The following is a 21940-nucleotide window of genomic DNA, read 5'->3' as shown; positions in this document are numbered from 1 at the left end:
TTAGTCTTATTTTGGCTTCCAGTAACACTGTGAATAAACTTGGAGTTGTTATTAACCAAGATATGCCCTTCAATGCACATATTAAACAAATTTGTAGACCTGTCTTCATTCATTTGCACAATATCACTAAAATTAGAAACATCCGGTTACAGAGTGACGCTGAAAAACTAGTTGATGCATTTAGTACAAACCGGATTCCAAAAAAGTTGGGACACCAAACAAATTGTGAATAAAAACTGAATGCAATGATGTGGAGATGGCAAATGTCAATATTTTATTCAGAATAGAACGTAGATGACAGATCAAAAGTTCAATCCGAGAAAATGTATCATTTCAAGGGGAAAATATGTTGATTCAAAATTTCACGGTGTCAACAAATCCCAAAAAAGTTGGGACAAGTAGCAATAAGAGGCTGGAAAAAGTAAATTTGAGCATAATGAAGAGCTGGAAGACCAATTAACACTAATTAGGTTAATTGGCAATATGATTGGTTATAAAAAGAGCTTCTCAGAGTGGCAGTGTCTCTCAGAAGCCATGATGGGTAGAGGATCAACAATTCCCACAATGTTGCGCAGAAAGATAGTGGAGCAATATCAGAAAGGTGTTACCCAGCGAAAAATTGCAAAGACTTTGCAGTTATCATCATCAACTGTGCATAACATCGTCCAAAGATTCAGAGAATCTGGGGCAATCTCTGTGCGTAAGGGTCAAGGGCGTAAACCCATACTGAATGCCCGTGATCTCCGGGCCCTTAAACGACACTGCACCACAAACAGGAATGCTACTGTAAAGGAAATCACAGAATGGGCTCAGGAATACTTCCAGAAACCATTGTCAGTGAACACAATCCACCGTGCCATCCGCCGTTGCCAGCTGAAACTCTACAGTGCAAAGAAGAAGCCATTTCTAAGCAAGATCCACAAGCTCAGGCGTTTTCACTGGGCCAGGGATCATTTAAAACGGAGTGTGGCAAAATGGAAGACTGTTCTGTGGTCAGACGAGTCACGATTCAAAGTTCTTTTTGGAAATGTGGGACGCCACGTCATCTGGACCAAAGAGGACAAGGACAACCCAAGTTGTTATCAACGCTCAGTTCAGAAGCCTGCATCTCTGATGGTATGGGGTTGCATGAGTGCGTGTGGCATGGGCAGCTTGCATGTCTGGAAAGGCACCATCAATGCAGAAAAATATATTCAGGTTCTAGAGCAACATATGCTCCCATCCAGACGTCATCTCTTTCAGGGAAGACCCTGCATTTTTCAACAAGACAATGCCAGACCACATTCTGCATCAATCACAACATCATGGCTGCGTAGGAGAAGGATCCGGGTACTGAAATGGCCAGTCTGCAGTCCAGATCTTTCACCTATAGAGAACATATGGCTTATCATAAAGAGGAAGGTGCGACAAAGAAGGCCCAAGACGATTGAACAGTTAGAGGCCTGTATTAGATAAGAATGGGAGAGCGTTCCTATTTCTAAACTTGAGAAACTGGTGTCCTCGGTCCCCAGACGTCTGTTGAGTGTTGTAAGAAGAAGGGAAGATGCCACACAGTGGTGAAAATGGCCTTGTCCCAACTTTTTTGGGATTTGTTGACACCATGAAATTTTGAATCACCATATTTTTCCCTTAAAATTATAACTTTTCTCAGTTTAAACATTTGTTCCGTGATTTATGTTCTATTCTGAATAAAGTATTGACATTTGCCATTTCCACATCATTGCATTCAGTTTTTATTCACAATTTGTTTGATGTCCCAACTTTTTTGGAATCCGGTTTGTACTTCTAGGCTGGACTACTGTAATTTTAAAACCAGACAGAAGGCTTTTTATTAAAAGTTAAAATAATTAATTGTTGTCTGAAAATAATATTGACATGAAGGCTATATGCATTTCCAGGAGCTGGAGCCGGTAACTTCTTTTTCTCTTTAATCTTGAAAAGTGCATGACACACTGGAAGAGAGAAAAGACCATTGGTGAAAATATCAATTCTGGGGATCTGGAACATGAAAAGTAGAATATCTAAACAAATGTAACCAGCTAACCTCAAACACCGGTCATACTTTCCGTATCTCCGGTGTTTTTCACCACTGGTTTGTACACACATACATAAACATCCACTTCAAATTTGCCTACAGGATGATGCTGTGATACATTATTTTGAGACATACGATTCTAATCTGATGTTACAGTCTTAGCAAATTTACAGCAAATGAAATGAAGAACAAATTCCAAGTTTTTTATTTTATTTTATGGAATTTTGTTTTGACGGTTTGCACTGTTTCTTAACTTAAAATGTCCTGTTGTAATTGGAGTGCCAAACTACAACAACACTTCCCTCATGGTGCTTTATATTGTCAGGTCAAGACAATAATGCACAAAAACTCCAAACCCTATGAGCAAGCACTTTGGCAACAGTGGGAAGGAAAAACTCCCTTTAAAAAGAGGGAAACCTCTGGCAGAACCAGGCTCCGGGACGGGGTGGCGATCTGCAGCGGCCAGTTGGTGATTAGGGAAGGAAGATGGTTTTAAAATTAAATTTAGGAATTAAATTTTCTTCCTCCAGGACTTTTTTGTCCTCCTCCAGATTCTCTCTCTGTGTTTTCTCATTCCACAGAGTTTCTTTCAAAGAAGCCTCATGTTTCTGAAGCTTTGCGAGCTCAGCAGACAGACTGTCCTTCTCCTGTTTCAGGATCAGGATTTCGCTGTCCCTCTGCTGAAGCTGCTCTTTAAGACGGTTCATCTCAAGGTCAAAGTTTCTGGTCTTTTCCTGATCTGAACAAGTCTGTTCCTCTTCACGTGACACTGAGTTGTCAGTGAGTTCTCCAGCTTGGATCTCACACTGGTCCAGCTTAGTGCGCATCAGTGAAATTTGGGCCATAAGCTGTTTGATTTGCTGTCTGGCTGTCTATACATCCTCTTTTAAAAGTTGATTTTCAGACGCAGTGGTTAGGAAGGCTTTCCTTACCTGAATAAGGTCGTCCAGTGTACTCTTAGGCAGAGTGCACACAAATTGTGGTTTCTCGTGTTTCTGAAGCTGTGCAAGCTCGGCAGACAGACTGTCCTTCTTCTGTTTCAGGATCAGGATTTTGCTGTCCCTCTGCTGAAGCTGCTCTTTCAGGCAGTTCCTTCCTTCCTTATTCACTATACACCACTACGTAGTTATCATTCATATCTGACTCTCTTCCACAGTTTACACTATAATCTTTCATTTAATATAGTGCAACAAGGTAATTTTCTTTTATAATATTCATTTTATTTGAAAGATTACTTAACAGGGACTGTACACATTAATAAGCTATAATTTACATATTATCCAATGTTTTCCTTTTATGATGCAGTCCCAATTTGATATTTTAAAGTCCCAAAATATAGATCTGTAATGACAAAACTCTGAACATTTATAAACATTTGGAACAATAATATAAAGGAAATACTATAGATACTGACTATTGACAGAAAGTAAACATGAGGTAGTTTTGCTATAGAAGATGGTAAACAAAATAAACGAGAGATATTAACCTCCTAACACCAGAGCACTGATTTTGTATTCATTAATTCTGCTAAATCTTCAGCATCTGATAATACTTTATTTTTTTCAAGAAAGTGATTAGTGCATTTTTACTACATGTCATAAAGATTTAGACATAAAGGGTAATGAGACTGAAATTGACTAGTCCTTTTACTAAGAGAAATTTAATATCACAGGATTGCATACCTGATCAAATTCCGATGACTAAGGTGAAATATAATCTCTATCTCCAAGTTGGTTGTTCTACACAAGGTTAGTTAACCTCCACCTTTGAGTTACCTCTTTTTTTTTTTTAAACAAATCTTCAGCGCTTGACAGAGAAACGGACTCTGAAATCTGTCAGATAAAATAAAGTCCAATTTAAATCATCTAAATGTTGTGAAATTCTTTCTGTCTAAGCTCTTTTTTCTTCAAATTTTTTATAAAATAAAATTTGACATAAAACTTGCACTTTCCTCCCGGTCATTGCAGCGGAATACTAATTAGGCTGTCGTGCTTCTGTTACCACTAGATGGTGCAAAAAAGCACATATTAATGAGGACACTAATGAGACATTAATAATATATATATATTTATTTTTTTTGTGTGTGGTACTGCATCTTCCACCATCACTGGACCTCAGTTTGCTTCTTTCTCTCTTGTCTCTATGTCACTGTGTACCTTCCCCATGTGAGCCTCTCATTTTTGTTTTACTTTACTTCTCTCCCCTTTGGGTTTAATTAAATAGCTTAAAACACATGCTAACCATTACTCTAATTTAGGTGATTTTTGTAAGATTGAGCGAGCCTGTGGAAGCACAGTATAAACAAGATGGCTGGAAGTCTGACCAAATGCAGACAGAAAATACAAGGCATCTAATATTCCAGCTTTCCTGAAATGTTGTGCAAAAGTTTTGTAATTTATGCTGAGGAAAAAACAACAACAAAAAACCCCAGAACAGACAAATTATGTAAAAACATTTATTATTGAAGTTGTTTTATATTCAGCAGTGCGTTTTACCAGTCTTGTGGTTTTCTTATAATACAGAATCCTTGCATTAACACCTGGGTTTTGATTTAAGGTACAAAAAAAAAAATCTCAGCAGTGACTTTTGTAGGTTCACGTGGTGCACATATAACATTATGTGTACGTGCACACTTTGAATTTGAGATGGCATTTTTTATCATTTATATAGCTTTTATGAATCAGAGTATTATTAACAAGCTCAAGCAAGGAAGCAGTTTTCTCCTTTAGCAGAGTGTCCACCAGGAAGAGAAAAAACAGTAATGGAAAAAAGAAGCAGATATGCTCGTGGAAAAAGTGCATGGATATAAAAACAGTACAGCTCTTGTGAGGAATGTGAGGCTGATGAAAACATTTTTGGTCAACAGAAACATGATGTTCACAGGTGATGACTTCATGCCAGGATATTGTTCCTATTACACATAAACAGTATATACAAGTTTCAAGTAACTCCTGAATTAGTCCTGTTATACCCATCTCGAGCTAAAGAAAGTCTACTTGATGCGCACACAGCGTGGTGTCATCTAATATTTCAGAAGTGACCTCTTACTGCTGAGAGTGTGGAAGTTTGAGTGGAAAGTTAAAAGTGAGATGTAGTTCAAAGAAACATTTCACGAACAGTCGCAACCTGAGAAGTCAAAGTAGAAAGTTTTGTGCAAACCTTTCGCTAAACCTTCCTCGCACCTCATTGGACTGCTCGAAGAAGATGCCGCTGTGAACATCACACATTTTAAAAAAAAAAAAGTAAAACCATTGTACGCCATGATGTAAATCTCTCTGTCACAAAGCCAAACCTGAGCCAGTAACCATTATGTCTACTATCGATACTTTAAGCACTGCATGTGTTAGTCTTTGGCATGGTTAAGCATCAGTGAAACCAAGTATGTTAAGCAGACATCTGTAGGAGCAGGTCAAGGCCTTAATAGCCATGACTGGCAATAATATCACGGTCCATTTACAGCACAACCGCAGCTTTGCTTACTCCAAAATATCAAAACAGTTAGAACTTCCTGTCAAGAAAATAAAGTGATCACAAAAACTAGCAACAGAAACTGAACCGTATCAAAACAAGATCATAGAATAAAACAGTAAAGCAATATCGCACTGATAAAGTATACATTTTATACGAGGGGCGAGCCAACAGCTACTGCAGGGTGTTTCAAATCAAACCATAGACTGTACATGTAGATGGACACAGTGAAGAAAGAACCATAAACGTGAATCCTTTTTAATGACCAGCAGGGGGCGACCCCTCCGTTTTCGAAAACATCTGATTATATAGAAGCCTATGAGGAAAATGACCTTACTGCCTACGGGAGCTGAAGTTTGTGGCCTCAATGGCTATGTTAACATCCTATTTAATAAAACACAATTTTTAATTTAGTAAATTTGCATCAAAAATGAATATAAAATAAGGATACAACTTAAGGTGGACCCTCCTTGTGACTAGCCAGTTTTCAGGTTTTAAAAAATATGAGACTGCATAAAACAATAGGTAATGTTGCAGTGGCTATATCCATCTTTGATATACAGTCTGAGTGGGGCTGACAGTACAGTACCAGCACTGGCTAAGAGACCTGGTGCACTTTTTGCACGCCTTGTTAGCCACTCCAACTCAGCAGTACTTCTGGCTTTACAAGGCAGCTCTAATAAACAACACCTGCTCATGTAAACTGTTGCCAAGCGCGCTGCACAACACTGCACAACAGCCCTTGTTTTCACAATGCTAACATTCAGCTGTATAGTCAGGCATTCAGGTCAGCAGTCTGGTATTTATCTCCAAGCAATAACCACTGTGTCTCTAGCAGATTAGGCAAGCCTTGAATGACATCACTTCTTGAAGCTAAAGTCATCACTAAACTTCAGAGCTCTCTGTATCGCTCTGATGAGTGCTTAATCAATACAGGAATTCCACAAGACGCTTCAGCCTCAATAGCAAGCTATCAGGACACAAAGGTCACCATTAGTTACTGTCTTTATAGAGCTGTTATTGATGTTGTTGGTACTTGTTGGTAGCTCACATAATTGTAGAATTGTAAAAACGGGAAACAAAGCAAGTAAACAGTGGGGAAAGAATGTAAAGGCTCAAAAAAAGGGGGAGCAGCTGAAATGAATGACTAAAAACTAAGATTTACAGCTTCAATAACAACATAATAATAAACATATAAGTATGAACATGTGTACGGAGAGGGCAATTCCAGTTATTTCCCTTCTTCTCAGATGTATGTTCAGGTTTAGCATGCCTTGCCCCGCAGTTTGGCACAAGACTAAAGTTTCCACACAGTGAGATGAGAAAGACCAGGGCATTGGCTGAAATTATTCCACACAATGAGATGAAAAACAGGATTGGCTGGGAGACTGGTGTCGTGGCGTCCCTACACATCCCCTTCCACTCGCCTCCTGCGAACTGGAGAGGAAAAGCACAATAAAACGAGAGGTGAAAGACTTAAAGAACACACGAATAAAACCAACTGTAAACATGCTACACAATCTTAACCCTACGCAGGCTTGTTAGTTCATCATGAAGACGCTGAGTGAGTCATCATGAGCTGTGTGGTTAAAATGTACACCTATTTATACAGTGTGTGTCAGCATGTGCAGAAAACAAGAAGTGAGATGTCGTCACTCTCAAAGCTGCATATCACGCAGTGTCAATGTTCACACGGTTAATATGGTGAACGCTCCATTCAAATACTGTGAAACTAATCTCCGTTATCACTGATGCACTGACACACGTGGGAGCCACACCCATGCATCACACCTGTGCTACCACGACTCTGTCTGGAGGAGGAGCTAAAAGAGAGAGCAGAGGTCGTCACTGCGGAGTGAGATATTGAACAGATGTTTCAACTATGTCATCACACTCCCATAAAACAGATGACAAGAGGAAGGCGGGGGGGGGGGGGGGGGGGGGGGGGGGAACGGCTCGCCCGACTTTTGCGAGTTTAAACAAATCTCAGAGTGTCGAGTCTGTGCGTGCTGCGTTCATACCCAGGTCGTTGTTCTTGGTGATAGCTGCGGCAGCTCTGGATCGGGGCCCTTGCTGGGTGAAGTGGTAGCCAAATTTCACTATGCTCTTGTTCTCTTCCAACATTTTAGCAATCTCCATTTCTACGGTAGTACCCAGCTGTTGTCTCTACAGTACGCACAAATAGATACAGTTCATTAGAGAAAAAAATACAACAGCTTGTTCAGCTAAACCAAAATTACAGGTGTGAAATTTCCCCTTCCTCCTTTTCCATTACTGGAACTTCTGAGCTAATTGTTACTGTACCTGGTTGTCTATTTTGATCTCTGTGAGCATGTCATTGTCTCGCAATGCATCAACCAAAGCCTGCACTCCTGCCCCGGTGATGAAGTTGGACTCCAAATTCAAACTTCGCAATGTTTTGTTTTCCCGCAGCATGTCGCTGAACGCCTGGGAGGAAGAAGGCAAAGATGTGAGTGTGAAGTTCTCAGGTGTCTGCAAAAGCCACGAGAAGCATATCAACCACTCACCACAGCGACTGGGTCGTTACTCCGCGTGGCTGCCAGGCTGAACTTCTTGACGTGCGTGTTCTTCTCCATGGATTTGGCGAAGTCCTTCAGCGTGGGAATCGGAATGTTCTGGAAAAGCAGACAAAGACACTGCCATTGGTCCGGGGACTGACCAGCATATACATACACGCACGTTTCTACATACCTTAATGTTGTTAAGGTTGACCTCTGTTAAGGTGCTGTCATTGCTTTTCACCCTCTGCAGAGTGTCTTCTACGTTAGTGGGATTGGGAGGCTCATCGAACACTGGGTTCATCTTCTCCCCTTTTACCACATCTAAGACACAAACGCAAGTGTAGGTCAGCAGATTTTTCTCTTCCGAATAGTTGAGTTAACTGGGATAAATTACGTTTAATACTCACTGTTGTAACCCTCTTTACTTCCTGTTCCATCATATGTCTGACTACTGGTAACCAGTGTGTGAACACCCAGGATCGCTGCGAACGAAAGCAGACGGTATTTTCAGTGACTGAGGCTAAGACCACAGACCAGAACATACATGGATACATGTATGCATGCATGTTCTCCAGTGTGGACAAAAGTAACCAATTCTAAATGGCATAGCAGGCCACTGGTGTGATTTTGCTCAATGCCCTTTTTATTCCCCCCATCAAGACACACAGTAAAGGAGTGAAAAGAGCTTGTGTTTTATTGTCCCAGCACAGACTGAGCCCAGAGAAAGTTCCCACCACTACAATACAGCCTTGTCTTCAATCACACCCACTTAAACACTTGTGTTTTTGAAGCCTTTCCACAAAGACTCTCTGAAGTATTTTCTCATTCTTACCTGCGAGATCACACAGCTCCGTATCCGTGGCACTGGAGAGCGCTTCCTCCAATTCTGGATCAAGGGTCGTGACCTCCTCCTTACGTGTTTCTATTGGCTTTTGCTTAGGAACAAACACTTTACCTGTGGGCAAACAAAGAGAACACTTCAGTCAAATTTCAAAGGAGTCGAGTAAAAACAGATACTTTTCTATTTAAAAACAAAACAAACACATAACTGTTAATAAACTCCCTTAGACCTACTTACTTTTTACTTTAACATCAAGTTTTGGGACCATGGATGATGTATCACAGTCTCATTTTAGGCCATTTCTACACAATTCCTTGCAGCATATTAAGCTTCATTTAAGAGCAACTACGGTAGTTACACTGACACTGACTGTCACTAAAGGATTTTAAATTGCGAATTACTTTTTAAACTGGTTACATTTCTTACAAGAGGTTAAGTGTGCACAAGACTCGCTCAACTTGGACCGCATTGACAGTTACAGTATTGCCATGGTAACCCATCAGAGGGAAGAAACGGAAAGCACAAAGGAAGTCATGGAACAATGACTTGAGTCTAATCTAAACTGCACTGCTGGGGCAACCAAACACTTGCACTGGGCAGAGAGACCATCCAGTGGGTGCCATTTGTTGCCTCTCCATTTGCCCGTCTTCTTAAACAAAAACACCCCGGGAACAGCCCTTCATTCCCCCCCCTCCCCCTCCTAAATCAGTCAAGCTGCTCAAATTGCTCAAACCGGTCCCTAGTGGGGTGCACTGGCACTTCCTGAAAGCCAACAAACATTAAATACAGTCATCAGGCAGCATCCTGTGCCAGTCCCTCTGGAGCGAAATTCAACTCGCCAGAAACAAGGAAAAACCAGGGCCATAGAACGACGGATTTAAAACTGGATTTAAAAACTCAAAAGGCATTCACATGGACTGTACATAAAAGATGACGATAGTAATGTATACGTGCCAAGGAAGAAGAAATAAAATCTTTGGCTCAAATCGATTCTCATTCAAAAAGCTTCTCCCATGAAATACTAGATTCTAGCAGTAACTTATCTAATAGGTGTCAAAGGGAGGCATGTTTCTCCAATCAGGTTTCAATTGTAACTTAAAGCAGAAGGCACCGTCTTCGTGCACTAATCTGTTTTTGCATTGTTAAAAAATCTCAACATCTACAAATGAGCAGTTTATCACTATCACCGTTTACAAATGAAAACTTTATTTACTAACTCAAAGTTAACATCACAGATACAGCAGGTAAGGTTAGGTCAACTGAAGCTGCAAACCAGTTTTTCCACCATCGCCGGCATTTACAGCAAACCGCAGGCTTTTGTTATCTCTTCCAAATGATTCTGATCATGTAGCTTTGCTCACCACATAACCAGGTAACAGTAACCAACACGGAGAGGTAATTACAGAACATGAGCAAAAACAGTACAAAACATGTATACCTACTAATAAATATAGGAAATCTTTGGACGTCTGTCCATCTGTTTTCAGCTATTCAATTCGCTCTTGTTATTTGGGTGCGTAAGGCTAACCCAGGTTACACATTGTACTAGTGTGTATTCAACCAGAATAATTAAACTAACTGAACTATTATCATGAGCAGTGAATTTGTAGTAATAGGCTTAGTTGACTTGCAGTATCACATCAGTATAGCTTTGTTACATGGACGCTTAAAGCCATATGCTTCAACTCTGAAAGCAATTCATGAGAAAAACTGAGCACTGTGAGCATGTGGAACACATCTGCTGTGTGTTTGTATTTTCCTTGGTGCAACAGTAACGCCCTCCACTGTAACCTAAGCAAACAAAATGCTTATCAGGCTTCTATCGATCACACATCTTCGCCGCTCCACAGTGTAGCGCTTTACACTTTCGCCTAACAACTGAATAGTCCATGCTTCACTCCCAGGAGGTGGCACAAATAACTTTGGAGTTGCGTCAGGTAGGGCATCCGGTGTAAAAATCTGCCAAATCAAAAGTGCGGAGCTCTACACTGTTACAAAAGCCAACCCTCTAAACCAAATAACCAGTTGTCTAAACACATTTACTAAATCTAGCCATCATTTACCAATATCATAAACACATGTCACATGAAGACACAATTCACAGAACACAATCCTCCGTTGTCATAAATCTAAACACATCTTTCCTTGCTAAAACACAAGCTGCAAAAGAACTCTGCTCATATTCTCAAATGAAAGCTCATGTGATGCAACATGCTTGCCACAGTCAGCAATATTTGAACACAATGACCTGGCGTCATTCATTACACACAACGACTCAAAATTGAAGACACCTGTTGCTAATGCTGTGACCACATGTATAAAAGCAAGTTCAGAGTGCACAGTATGCTGAAGATTCCAAACAAACACAACGGATGAAGGCAGAGTCAGGGGAAGAGGAATTCGATGCAGAGGAGGGAGAAGAGCTGGCCCTGGAAGAAGAGGAGCAGGCCAACAAGGAAGAGGAGTTCAAATGAGAGGAGGAAGAGGAGCAGGCCAACGAGGAAGAGGAGTTCAAATGAGAGGAGGCAGAGGAGCAGGACAACGAGGAAGAGGAGGAGGCCAACATGGGAGAGGAGAAGGTCCAGGGGGGAGAGCAAGACAACCTCGCGCCATCATTACGGACGAGATGCGAGCAACAGTCATTGACCATGTCATTGTCCATGGCATGACAATGGCTGAAGCAGGACTAAGAGTCCGTCCACACCTGAGTAGGTTCACCGTGGCCACCATTATCAGGGCATTCAGACAACGCAACAGGTATTGAACTCTATTGCTTTCTCTGTCACAATACAGTTTTACAAACCTGTGAAAGTAGTCTATTGGTTTCAAATCAGTTGTGACTGTATTGTAACACATGTCAATTGACAACACATGTTTCTTTCTGTAGAGTTGAAAGAATGCCACATAGAGGTGGGAGGGTTGCTATATTTACAGCGGCACAAGAAACCCTCATTGCAGATATGGTTCGTGGGAACAACCTCATCAGACTCTGGGAGATCAGAGACAAAGTCATTGCCGATAATGTCAACTTTGAGAGCACTGACGATGTCAGCTTGGCCACAATAGACCAAGTTCTCCGGCACCAAAAGACACAGATGAAACAGGTCTATAGGGTTCCCTTTGAGCGCAACTCTGCGCGACACAAAGACCTACGTTACGAGTATGTGCAAGTAAGTTTACATCCATGTTCACAGTACAGTTAGTGGACATACTGTGTTGCTCAGTGGCCTACATTACTTCTGCACAATACTGTGCTACCTGATTGACTGTTGTTCTGAACACCTGTGCACTTTCACATTTTCACAGAGGATAATACAGTTGGACACGATGGCCAGACCTCATGATTACCTCTTCCTGGATGAGGCTGGCTACAACCTGTAGAAACGAAGGCAAAGAGGCCGTAACATCATTGGCCAAAGAGCCATCACCGAGGGGGGGGGGGGTAATATTACCCTTTGTGCGGCCATGGGTTCGGAGGGGCTTGTCCACCGGCATGCTGTCCTTGGGTCTTACAACACCCAACGTCTCTTCACCTTCCTAGAGGAGCTAAAGGACATCCTCCTGGACCACCACCAACACCATCCTAGGCCCGCACATCACATTGATGTGATCATTTGGGACAATGTCCGCTTCTACAGAACAAACCAAATCAGAGAGTGGTTCACCACCAACAGTGACCACTTTTTAAACGTCTGTCTGCCACCCTACTCCCCTTTCCTGAACCCTATAGAGGAGTTCTTCTCATCGTGGAGATGGAAGGTTTATGACAGACAACCATACACAAGAGACAACCTCCTAAGGGCAATGGAGCTGGCCTGTGTTGACATCCCAGCGGAGGCCTTCCAAAGATGGATTTGCCATTCCAGGGCGTTTTTCCCGCGGTGCCTGGCAAGAGACAATATAGCCTGCGATGTGGATGAGGTGATGTGGCCCGATGCAGCTCAGCGACATGATGCCGCACAGTGATTGTGGTGTGAATAATGTAAATTTAAAAAAACTTCACACCCTGATCATGTTTTCAAGAGTGTGCAATAGATTCTGTTTTTGCATTGAGTTGTGTTACAGTAGTGTACGTACATGCAGGATTTCCTATAGATTTATACTCTTCATATGAAACACAAATCTAAATGCCTAATCCTCTGCAGAGATCTACGACGATCCGTTACTGTATAGTTTCTAAAAATATGCATTGGCAGTTATGAAACAAAGAACCTTCTCACAAATTGAGCATTGTGTTTTTAATTGTTTTGCTGTAGTGTGTAATGATGTGTATAGTGTTTACATTTTTGAAAGCTTCAAGCTGCTCTTTTGTTGTGAAAGTTTGAGTTTTGCAGTGGGAAGGTGTGGTTGTGTTTATGTAGCTTTAGAAAAGGGTGTTGTGTTTAGACATTGGGGAACATGGTGGAAACATTTGTGAAATGTCTTTTAGCATTTGAGAAAAACTGTAATAAGGGAGCAGCTAAAAGTAGCTTCATCGATCATACATCATCTGCTCGTTATCTACAGATAACACATCTTAGACAGAGGAATAAACAACAGAAAAGATGGATAATGGAGAAGCGACAAAAACAACTACAACAAATTCAGCTGCGAGAGGGTTAAAAATGGTTACCATGGAGTCACACTGAGTGTTTTTCTCAGAAATTATGTGAAGTTTGAAACTAGAGACATAAACACTCATGACCACATTAGTTATCAGCAGGGGGTGAGTCTAACAGTGAAAAGAGAATCAGCTGCATTCCACAAAACCACAGTGATGTGAGTTTTCCATGTTGTCACTGCAAACACACACACACGCACACACTAATTTCCTAAGAGGCCATGGTAAGGTCAGTGGAACACATCAGTCCATGTTTCCTCTCTGGTGAGGGAGTAGCTTTCAGATTCCTATCTGTGGAGATCCCGACAAAAGGAACTGCTTCATCTCATAAAAACTTTCCTACTTTTCCCACTGAGGTTTCTACTCTACTCACTCGTCTGCATTTCTGGCTTTTTGCCACATAAAGAATTTCACCTTTTGTTTCCTCTAAGAGGTGGATAAGAGTGTCACAAGTATGTCACAAAACCCATCAGAACAAGTTTCACACGGAAAGATTAGGATATATCAGTCTGACATTAAACCCATACGGTTTGGCAGACAATCATACTACTATGCTGTGAGTTCAAGCACAGTACATACTATATAGAGTATAATATATACTATACTCTATGTAGTATACTTCAGGCCAACATGGTTCAAAAATATGTTTCAGGCTTGCATATAAATAAACATATCTATTAAAAGCATCAATTAAAACATAGTTTCAAAATGTAAAATCCTTCCTCCCTTCTTTAGTATTAGCACACCCTCCCAACACTGCTCTATGCTGAGCAGACATGCTTATATGTAAGTGCAAGCATGTCTTAATAATATCTGCAAACACAGGTGAAGAGTAATTACTGCTAGGTCTGCAGGTGCACCCTGAATCTCCATCCCCCGAGTAATACAGCACTAACATGTAATAGCACCTTGTTGCCAGTGTTATTGGTGATTAGTTGGTCGCGCTGTCGAGAAAAAAGCAAAAAAAAAAAAACCCACCTTTTTTCTCTCCAGTGAAAGGCACTATATCGTCTCTGTCCTTATACTCCATGGCTTCCTTCTCCAGGTATTTGAGCAGACGTTCTCTGTCGAACGGTCCACTAGCTGTCTTAGACGTCTGGTCTTTTTGACGTAAACCCGCTGGGAGAAGAGCATTCTGGGAACAAGACATGGAGCCACATTAGAGCTTAAGACCTCAGTGCACTTATGCACCGTAATGAAGCCGCAGCACAACTCCTTGACCAGACTTTCATCAAATCCATTTAAGCAGGCTTTAAAAGCCTTTTCCACACATTGAAAAAGTTGCACAATCCAAGCTAAACAATATTTGGCACCATTTGTTAGAAAAAAGAACAAAAAACATTTCTGCTAGTGTATCCTCTGCATCTTCCGGCCTCTGTGTTAGTTGCCAGAAGCAGGAGTTTGACAGTCACATGAGAAATTAAAACATGAAATACAAGCTGCTCAAAAAGGAAGTAAAAGAATACTTTAAAACCAGTTGAACTTGATTAATCCAAAAATGCAGCTTGTGAATATTTAGTTGTGGGTGAATAAAAAATAAAAAATAAAAACTTGGCAGAGAGCAAACAAGGCCGTGTGTTAATCTATACACACAGCAACAAACAAAATTCAGTGCTTTGTTTTGCATCCACACCAAATGAGATTTCATCTCTTCACCGACATGAGACCCAGAAATGATTATTTTCCCATTGCTGCTGACTGTTTCCTGTGGGCCCCGTGTGGTCGCCATGTAGACCGATTTGCCTCACTGAATGGAAATTAAAGAAAACGTCCAGGGGCTTGGAGGGGATTTCATTACGCTGTACAGCTCTTCTCACAAAGACTTGGCAGCCTGAGCCGCTGCAGCTTTAAATTATTTTCCAAACCATAGAGACTGGAGTGGGAAGTGACTGTCAGAGCACACGAGAAAAAAACCCACCATTACATGTGAATTAGTGAGGTTAAAGGCATTCCAGGGGGGAAATTTCCCAACCATTAACCTGTCACAACCAGGTCTACTTTGCGCCATTTGGCACTACAACCACAACAAGAGACGTAAAGTTGGAAAAACGATTAGTCATTTAACAAATCTAATGACCCACTTGTGTCTGCATAGTGTTTTTTTTATTTTATTTTGAGATAAGCCAATAAATCCCTTTCAATAAATCCTTTCTCTAAATGAACTTCCTCCCACTGAGGAGCCCTGGAGCTCCTCCAACCTGCATCGAGCCCTGACCTCAGGGTCCATCTCCTCGAGGGCCGTCTCCAGCTGTTTGAGCTCCTCTGCCGACAGTTTGTTGAGGATTTCATCTTCATCGAGATCCTTGTATTTATCCAGATCCTTCTTGTAGGACAACGCCATGGTACCAGCTATAGCTTGCTAAGCAACACCGAACACCAGACCGCAGCCACACTGCTCTTCTCGGGATTACTGCTCCAAACCAGGAAGACACTACCTGAAAACAAGCACACACACACACACACAAATAAATTAGTGATGAGCGCTGGATGGTGCATACATTTCATTTTATTATGCTGACTCACAAAAAGACAATTTTATTTGCATGTCGTTAACTGAGATAAAGATTGTTTATCTTATTGCTGTGAACCAACACTTGATCACAGCTGGGCTGGATAATAAGGCCTTGGGATGATGTAATGATGGGTGAACACACACCCAACACACACAGAGCTGGAACAAAGAACTTTCTCAGGCTTGGACAAAACATCTGACCAATCCCATAAGGATCAACTACAGCTCTTTGCAAATGAAAATTTTGAGAAAGTTTATAAAACACTATCAAGACAGAAGAAGAAATAAAGGAAGCTTTTTCTAAATAAAAATGAGGAAATGCATGTGTCTCTTTGTCTTTTGGGACTGAAAGGCTGAGCATAACATTGCAGTTAAGTTTAAATAAAGCTCAGATAAGCGAAGGAGTTAGTGACTGAGTGTGTGTCCTTTCAAATAAAATCAAGAGGCAGTTTCCTCTCCCACGCCACAGTCCGAACACAGAGCGACCTCGTGATTTTCCAAACTCCCTGCAGGACTCCACAGATGCTACTTCTCCAAATAATTGGTGTACACTTTTGGAAACACACTTAAACTTGTATTCTTTTAAAACAACTGATTTTTGTCACAGTGAAAAGAAAAAACAGTTGTGCCCCTCTTCTGCAAGAAAAGCAACTGTGCATGTAAGTGTATATTTAGAACAGACATTCTTTCGTGGCTGCTCCAGTAGTGTAAAAGCAAATAAACCAAGGAACCTCATTGCAGTTGTTACCTATAGATTAGTGCCACATCCATTATTACATTCTGACCGGATTCTCAAGTTTGTAATAAGAATTTATGACTGTCACTTTCCAAAAATATTACAGCAAACTCCTGGTAACCAGAAAAATGTTTGCAGTTGTACTAACCAACAGTCATCCTGATGTTGAATGCGCAACACACTCAACTGTACATGTCGCCCAGTGGAAGGCAACCTGCCTCCAGACAATCGCAGTCTGACTCAGACTGTAATCACTATCAGGCTGGTGAAGGTTTGCAAATAATTGCTCATGCAACCAATCGGAGTCAATCTGTGCCAGTGATACGACTCGTCTCTGATGCTTCTCTTTGCAATCGAAGACTCGACTCTCTGGTTGCTAGCTGTTTGCACTCTGATTCTTTTCTTAAATAAACATAAGGCTGCTGAGTTCCTTTGTGATTTTACAATTAAATTGCCACTCTGCAGTAACAATGTCACTACTTGTGGAGGAATTTCTGCTTTCGAAGTTCTGGCTGGACTCTGAATGTCAGGACCAAATGTAAATTTTAATTACCAGCTAGCTGGCATTTAATTGCAGACTGACAACAGACTGTCTCCATCTTATTGCTATTATTATTGCCATCTTGATGCACCAAAGTCAGCCTGGGGACAGCTGACTGTGAGTGGTCTCAGACTGGGTCCCCCTTCTTCAAAGTAACAATTTCAAAGGTAACACAGGATGTTTTCCAACCTCTGTTTTCCCTTGTGTAACTGAGCACTACAGAAAAAGAACAAGTGCGTGCACATTCAAAGAAATGATTTAGTTGCCACAAAAAAAAAAAAAAAAAAAAAAAAAAATTGTAATAAACATTGTGATTCAAATGTTGCTGCTTTTGTATGTTTTAAGGATCAAACTAACACTTGGAGCCAAATCATTTACAGACACTACCACGTCTTTTGTTTTATAACAATTTAGCCAAAAGTCAAGCCTGCCAGAAATATTCATTTCATTTGTTTAACATAACAGATTTTGTTTTGTTTGAGAAAATTAAAAAAATCTTCATTGAAATATTTTAAAATCTTTCATCTCCTCGTCACACTATTGATGAAGATTTAGTCAATGCAATGTGCTCCCCGTTGCTGTCTGGCTAGTTTCTCCAATCAAGGGAATTCCCGAGGAGTCCAACAAGGCCGGTGTCTCTCACACCATTCAGTTCATTGTCTCAACAATCCAGGCTCTGTCCTCATCTAATTATCCCCCCCATCTCCTCCATTACTGTGCTACGGCTACACACATTTATTTCTGAAATGACTGCAATAGTCATTGCACGGGCATTCACAAGTGTGAGTTCCAGCAGATGAAGCTCAAATGTCTTCAATGATGACTGGAAAATCTAAGCTCACAAATGTAATAATCTACACTTACACTGTTATCTTGTTCAATTCTATGCTAATCAATCCTATCACTGCTAACAGTAAGGTGGTGAAGTCGTCATGCAAGTTTATAAATTTCATTTTTACAAATTAAACACCTACGGAAGAAAATCCAAGAAACTGCATGAGAGGAAAACAGTACTTTTGTTGAACACAGTCTACCTTTTAGATTTTATGTCACAGGACAGGAAAAAAAAAAAAATCCCATGCATCCAAATCATATGAAAATCACACTGCATGCTCCAAATACAACAGTCGCCTGGCCTGCGATCATGGAATGGCACTAGGATACGTTTCTCGTGACATCATCACAAGCTTTAGCTCATTCTGGAGGAGGAGGGTTATTGTGCATTTTTATGATCAACACCGAGTGTGGGGGAAACAGGCATTTCTGTGGCTGGGAGTATAACCTGATTTTATGGCTTTGCAGATGTCTTTCCTTTTACTTGTTCTGGAATCCTAACACTATTTATCCAGCTTTCTCTCACTTTCCACTTCACTGACAGATTATTGAACACATTAGAAAAAAGACAGACAGAAAAGAAATGGAGCACGGAGACAGAGATAATGATAACAATAGGTTAGCTCAGGCCGAGCTGGAGACACTGGAAGGATCCATTAGTCCAATCTGACTGATTCCTTTCTCCTTCACCTCCTCGTCTGCTAATCCTTCAAGAGAACAACAGATGGCTCAAGGCCAACAACACTGCAAACCTGCCTGCATGCTACACTCGCCTGTCCACTCAGGCTACACACAGACCCATATAAATATAACAAGCGCTTTGGGTGCCTTGAAAAGCGCTATATAAATCCAATCCATTATTATTATTATTATTAATGTAAATTCACCTGGAGGTCTCCCCCCCTGCAGGAGACATCTGCAAAGTTAAACTAAAGTTTTATTCTTGAGAATCTGTATCACTTCAACCAAAGTTTCATGGGAACTACTCTGTGCTCCAATTTTACAGCAAGAGTAGTGGCCCCATTCTTCAGGATATTATTAAGTAAGACAAATGGAGAGAGTGCAATGTAAAATATCTGGTTCTACCTTTAGCATTATCTCAGTTTCAGGCCAAATGTGGGGCACTATCCTCTTTCCAAAAGTGACAGCGTCTGATATCTAATTGCGTACCTGCTGTGATACGTTATTAGACACCACCCCAGATATGCCTAGAGTAAATGCTATAACCTGATGGGAGCTACAAGAAAACATTAAGTTCATCTCAGTCAAGCGTAATTCTTGCCACAATGGGTTTGATCTCAGCAGGCAGAAGCTGCACAAATAGTAATTTGCAGCCTAAAGATGAACAGGAAGCACTGACTGGTATTGCATTATTACAGAACACCACCCTAACTGCAGCACAAAAAGACTATAGTTAGAATGACCCAGCTATGCTACTCATGGGAGACAACTCTGTACTTCCACCTCCCACCTACTCTCCTCCAGTTTTACGCTCTGCTGTTCCTCTCTCCACCCTGCTGTTACTCACTTTGTGTGTGTGTGTGTGTGTGTGTGTGTGTGTGTGTGTTCAGTCTCTCCAGGTGCCTGAAAGTGTTTGAAATGATAGAAAACAGATGGAACAGAGAGAAAACAGAGAGGCTTGATCACACTGATACTGAAATATTACTATGCATATTAAAGTGAAAACAGTCATTGATATAGGAGTCAGGAAAAGGAGAAAAGTGTTTGAAATATGATACTGCCAGGGTAATAGTTTCATTTTTATTTAATAGCTAAAAAGCTAAGTCATAAAAACAAAACTTTGCACTCACACAATGTTTCCTAACAGCTCCTTTACAAAGTGGACAAGGGTGAGACAGGAAGTGGGGTGGTACTCTAACAACCATACACGATTTGTGTATTCCCTCTGACCTGCCCGCACACTCCAGACACACCACATTATTATATAATGAGAACGGATTCAAGGAGTGGCCTAGCCTTCAGCTCACGGGGGGCTAGGGTATGAATACAGGCTCAAGAAAACTCATCACTTCTTTGTAAAAACTAAAGCCACCATTCACTACCATGGCTCAGAGCCAGGTTTCACCCTTCAGTGAAAGGTATGCGGGGTAAACAAAACCTATTTGAGAAGCCAGTTTATCTGCAATACTGCAGTGGTGGCAGTTCAAGAAAAAAAAAAAAAGAAAAAAAGAAAAGTCAATTCAGCAACCACCACAACATTATTATTTGGCTACAAAGCATGACTCTCAGATCCAGGAAGGAGGCCTCCTGCCCTGGGGCTTAAAGGCAAAAAACCACAAGTACCCAAGCTGACGTCTTGGGCCACACCCTTCATTCACCACTGAGTCCTGCTTGGTGAAACTACCATTGTGAACACACCAATAAACCCTCACGCTAAATCTTGAGCAAAGAATGTGTCAGAATACTTGCGACACAGGTAAAATGACTTTGCACTTTGATGACAAGAAGTACAAAGTCTTCCCTTAACCTCTAACAATGGTGTGAGCCATCCCACCAAAGGTATGTCCTTTAAAAAACACAAAAACAAACAACTCTTGGTCAAATAGAGAAACACAGGCACTATTCATACCGCGTTTCTAATTATTTGTCTGGCTAGCAGGGATGGGCAGCTCACATTATATTGGACCTACATTCTGCATAGCATTAGCAATAATCATACATACAGAAGAGAGAAGACCCGGGTTAATCTGCAGTTACACCACATACCACACAGCACTACTAACATAATAAATATCAAATATGCTACTTTTGGTGAAAACTTAGCTGGTCTCATCTTCTGGAGACACCGCGGGCTACGGAATGGCGTTAGCTAACCCGTTCTTGACATGTTTATGATTACCACGCTGACAGCAGCCATAATGATTGTAATTATCACCGCCTAGCAAAATCCGCCACACTTCAGTTCAAGCCAGAACAAGCGGTTCATGGGGCACTTGCTCTGCTAACTTAGCTGCACGTATCGGACGGACACTACCATGGGAAACAGTCCGATGAAATGTAGAAGCTAACGCGCTAACCTTTGCAGTTCACTCAAGTTGCTAGCCGTTTAGCAGCCACAGTGAACATACTACAAATGACAGCAGGCAAAGCTATACAGTTGTTCTTGATGAGTGATTTCCAACCTCAAACAGTCGTCTATTTCCTTACCTGAGGCTGATGGGACCTAGCTAGGGAATGTCCAAATAGCACCAGTCTTCCCAATGCGATGTCTTCTGTGCTTGACTCCTCACTCAGGGTAAGGGCGGTAACACAGGAAAAGGGAACCGAACAGTATATGAGTAACGTCTGGTTGAACGAATAGGATGGTAGTATCCCAAGCCTCAACCAATGGCACTAATAAACCCGCCCTTTCTCCTACAAGAGACCAATCATATGAAATATGGAGGAGGCAAACTGAAATAAAATAATAAATAGAGTAAAATAAAATAAAACAAAGTAACATAAAATTTCTCTATTTAAACAAAAATATATTTAAAAATGAAATAAAAAAGAGGTATTATTTTGACCAAATTTGGACAAGAATTGAAATGCACTGAGACGCTGAGATAAGCTTTGGATGATTGCCACTGCTACTCATCATGATAATTAAATATGACGTCTTTACATTAAATGAGTAAACTCCACCATGTGTTGCAGACTTTAAGGGCATGTTCATTTAAGATGAAATTCTACTAGGCTGCATTTAGAATCATATTAGTATATTATACTTACTATTCTATATTTTATCATTTATTGTCACTGTTCCACTAATATTAGATTTTGATGCAAATCAAACTCTCTCTCTTTCTTTTATGCAAACACAAGCATTTGCACAAAGCTTACACTGTGTA

At 40.9% G+C, this 21940-nt stretch overlaps 1 protein-coding gene across 1 annotated transcript; it reads right to left on the bottom strand.

The window, feature by feature from the left end:
- Positions 1-4476: 4476 nt before the first annotated feature.
- Positions 4477-21408, bottom strand: tmod2 (tropomodulin 2). Its single transcript, XM_085273530.1, has 10 exons — positions 21258-21408; positions 15682-15901; positions 14445-14601; positions 8858-8980; positions 8433-8507; positions 8216-8346; positions 8032-8139; positions 7808-7951; positions 7525-7669; positions 4477-6940 (listed from the first exon to the last, which is right to left on the bottom strand). The coding sequence occupies exons 2-10, from the start codon at positions 15805-15807 to the stop codon at positions 6909-6911; spliced, it is 1041 nt and encodes a 346-aa protein (XP_085129656.1). The 5' UTR covers positions 15808-15901; positions 21258-21408; the 3' UTR covers positions 4477-6908.
- Between the last annotated feature and the right edge of the window lie 532 nt (positions 21409-21940).

The sequence above is a fragment of the Mchenga conophoros genome, linkage group LG1 (assembly GCF_057382185.1).
Source record: "Mchenga conophoros isolate Kocher_MC1m ecotype Shallow Benthic linkage group LG1, M_conophoros_male_GT1.1, whole genome shotgun sequence".
NCBI lineage: Eukaryota > Metazoa > Chordata > Actinopteri > Cichliformes > Cichlidae > Mchenga > Mchenga conophoros.
This window is presented reverse-complemented; position numbering and strand designations above follow the sequence as displayed.

Coding starts and splice junctions, on each gene's coding strand:
- tmod2 (XM_085273530.1), bottom strand. CDS start 15,807: ATGGCGTTGTCCTACAAGAAGGATCTGGATAAATACAAGGATCTCGAT. Junction 8,347..8,432: donor AAGTAAAGAGGGTTACAACA/GTGAGTATTAAA, acceptor TTTGTGTCTTAG/ATGTGGTAAAAGGGGAGAAG. Junction 6,941..7,524: donor CACCAAGAACAACGACCTGG/GTATGAACGCAG, acceptor TTTCCTCTCCAG/TTCGCAGGAGGCGAGTGGAA.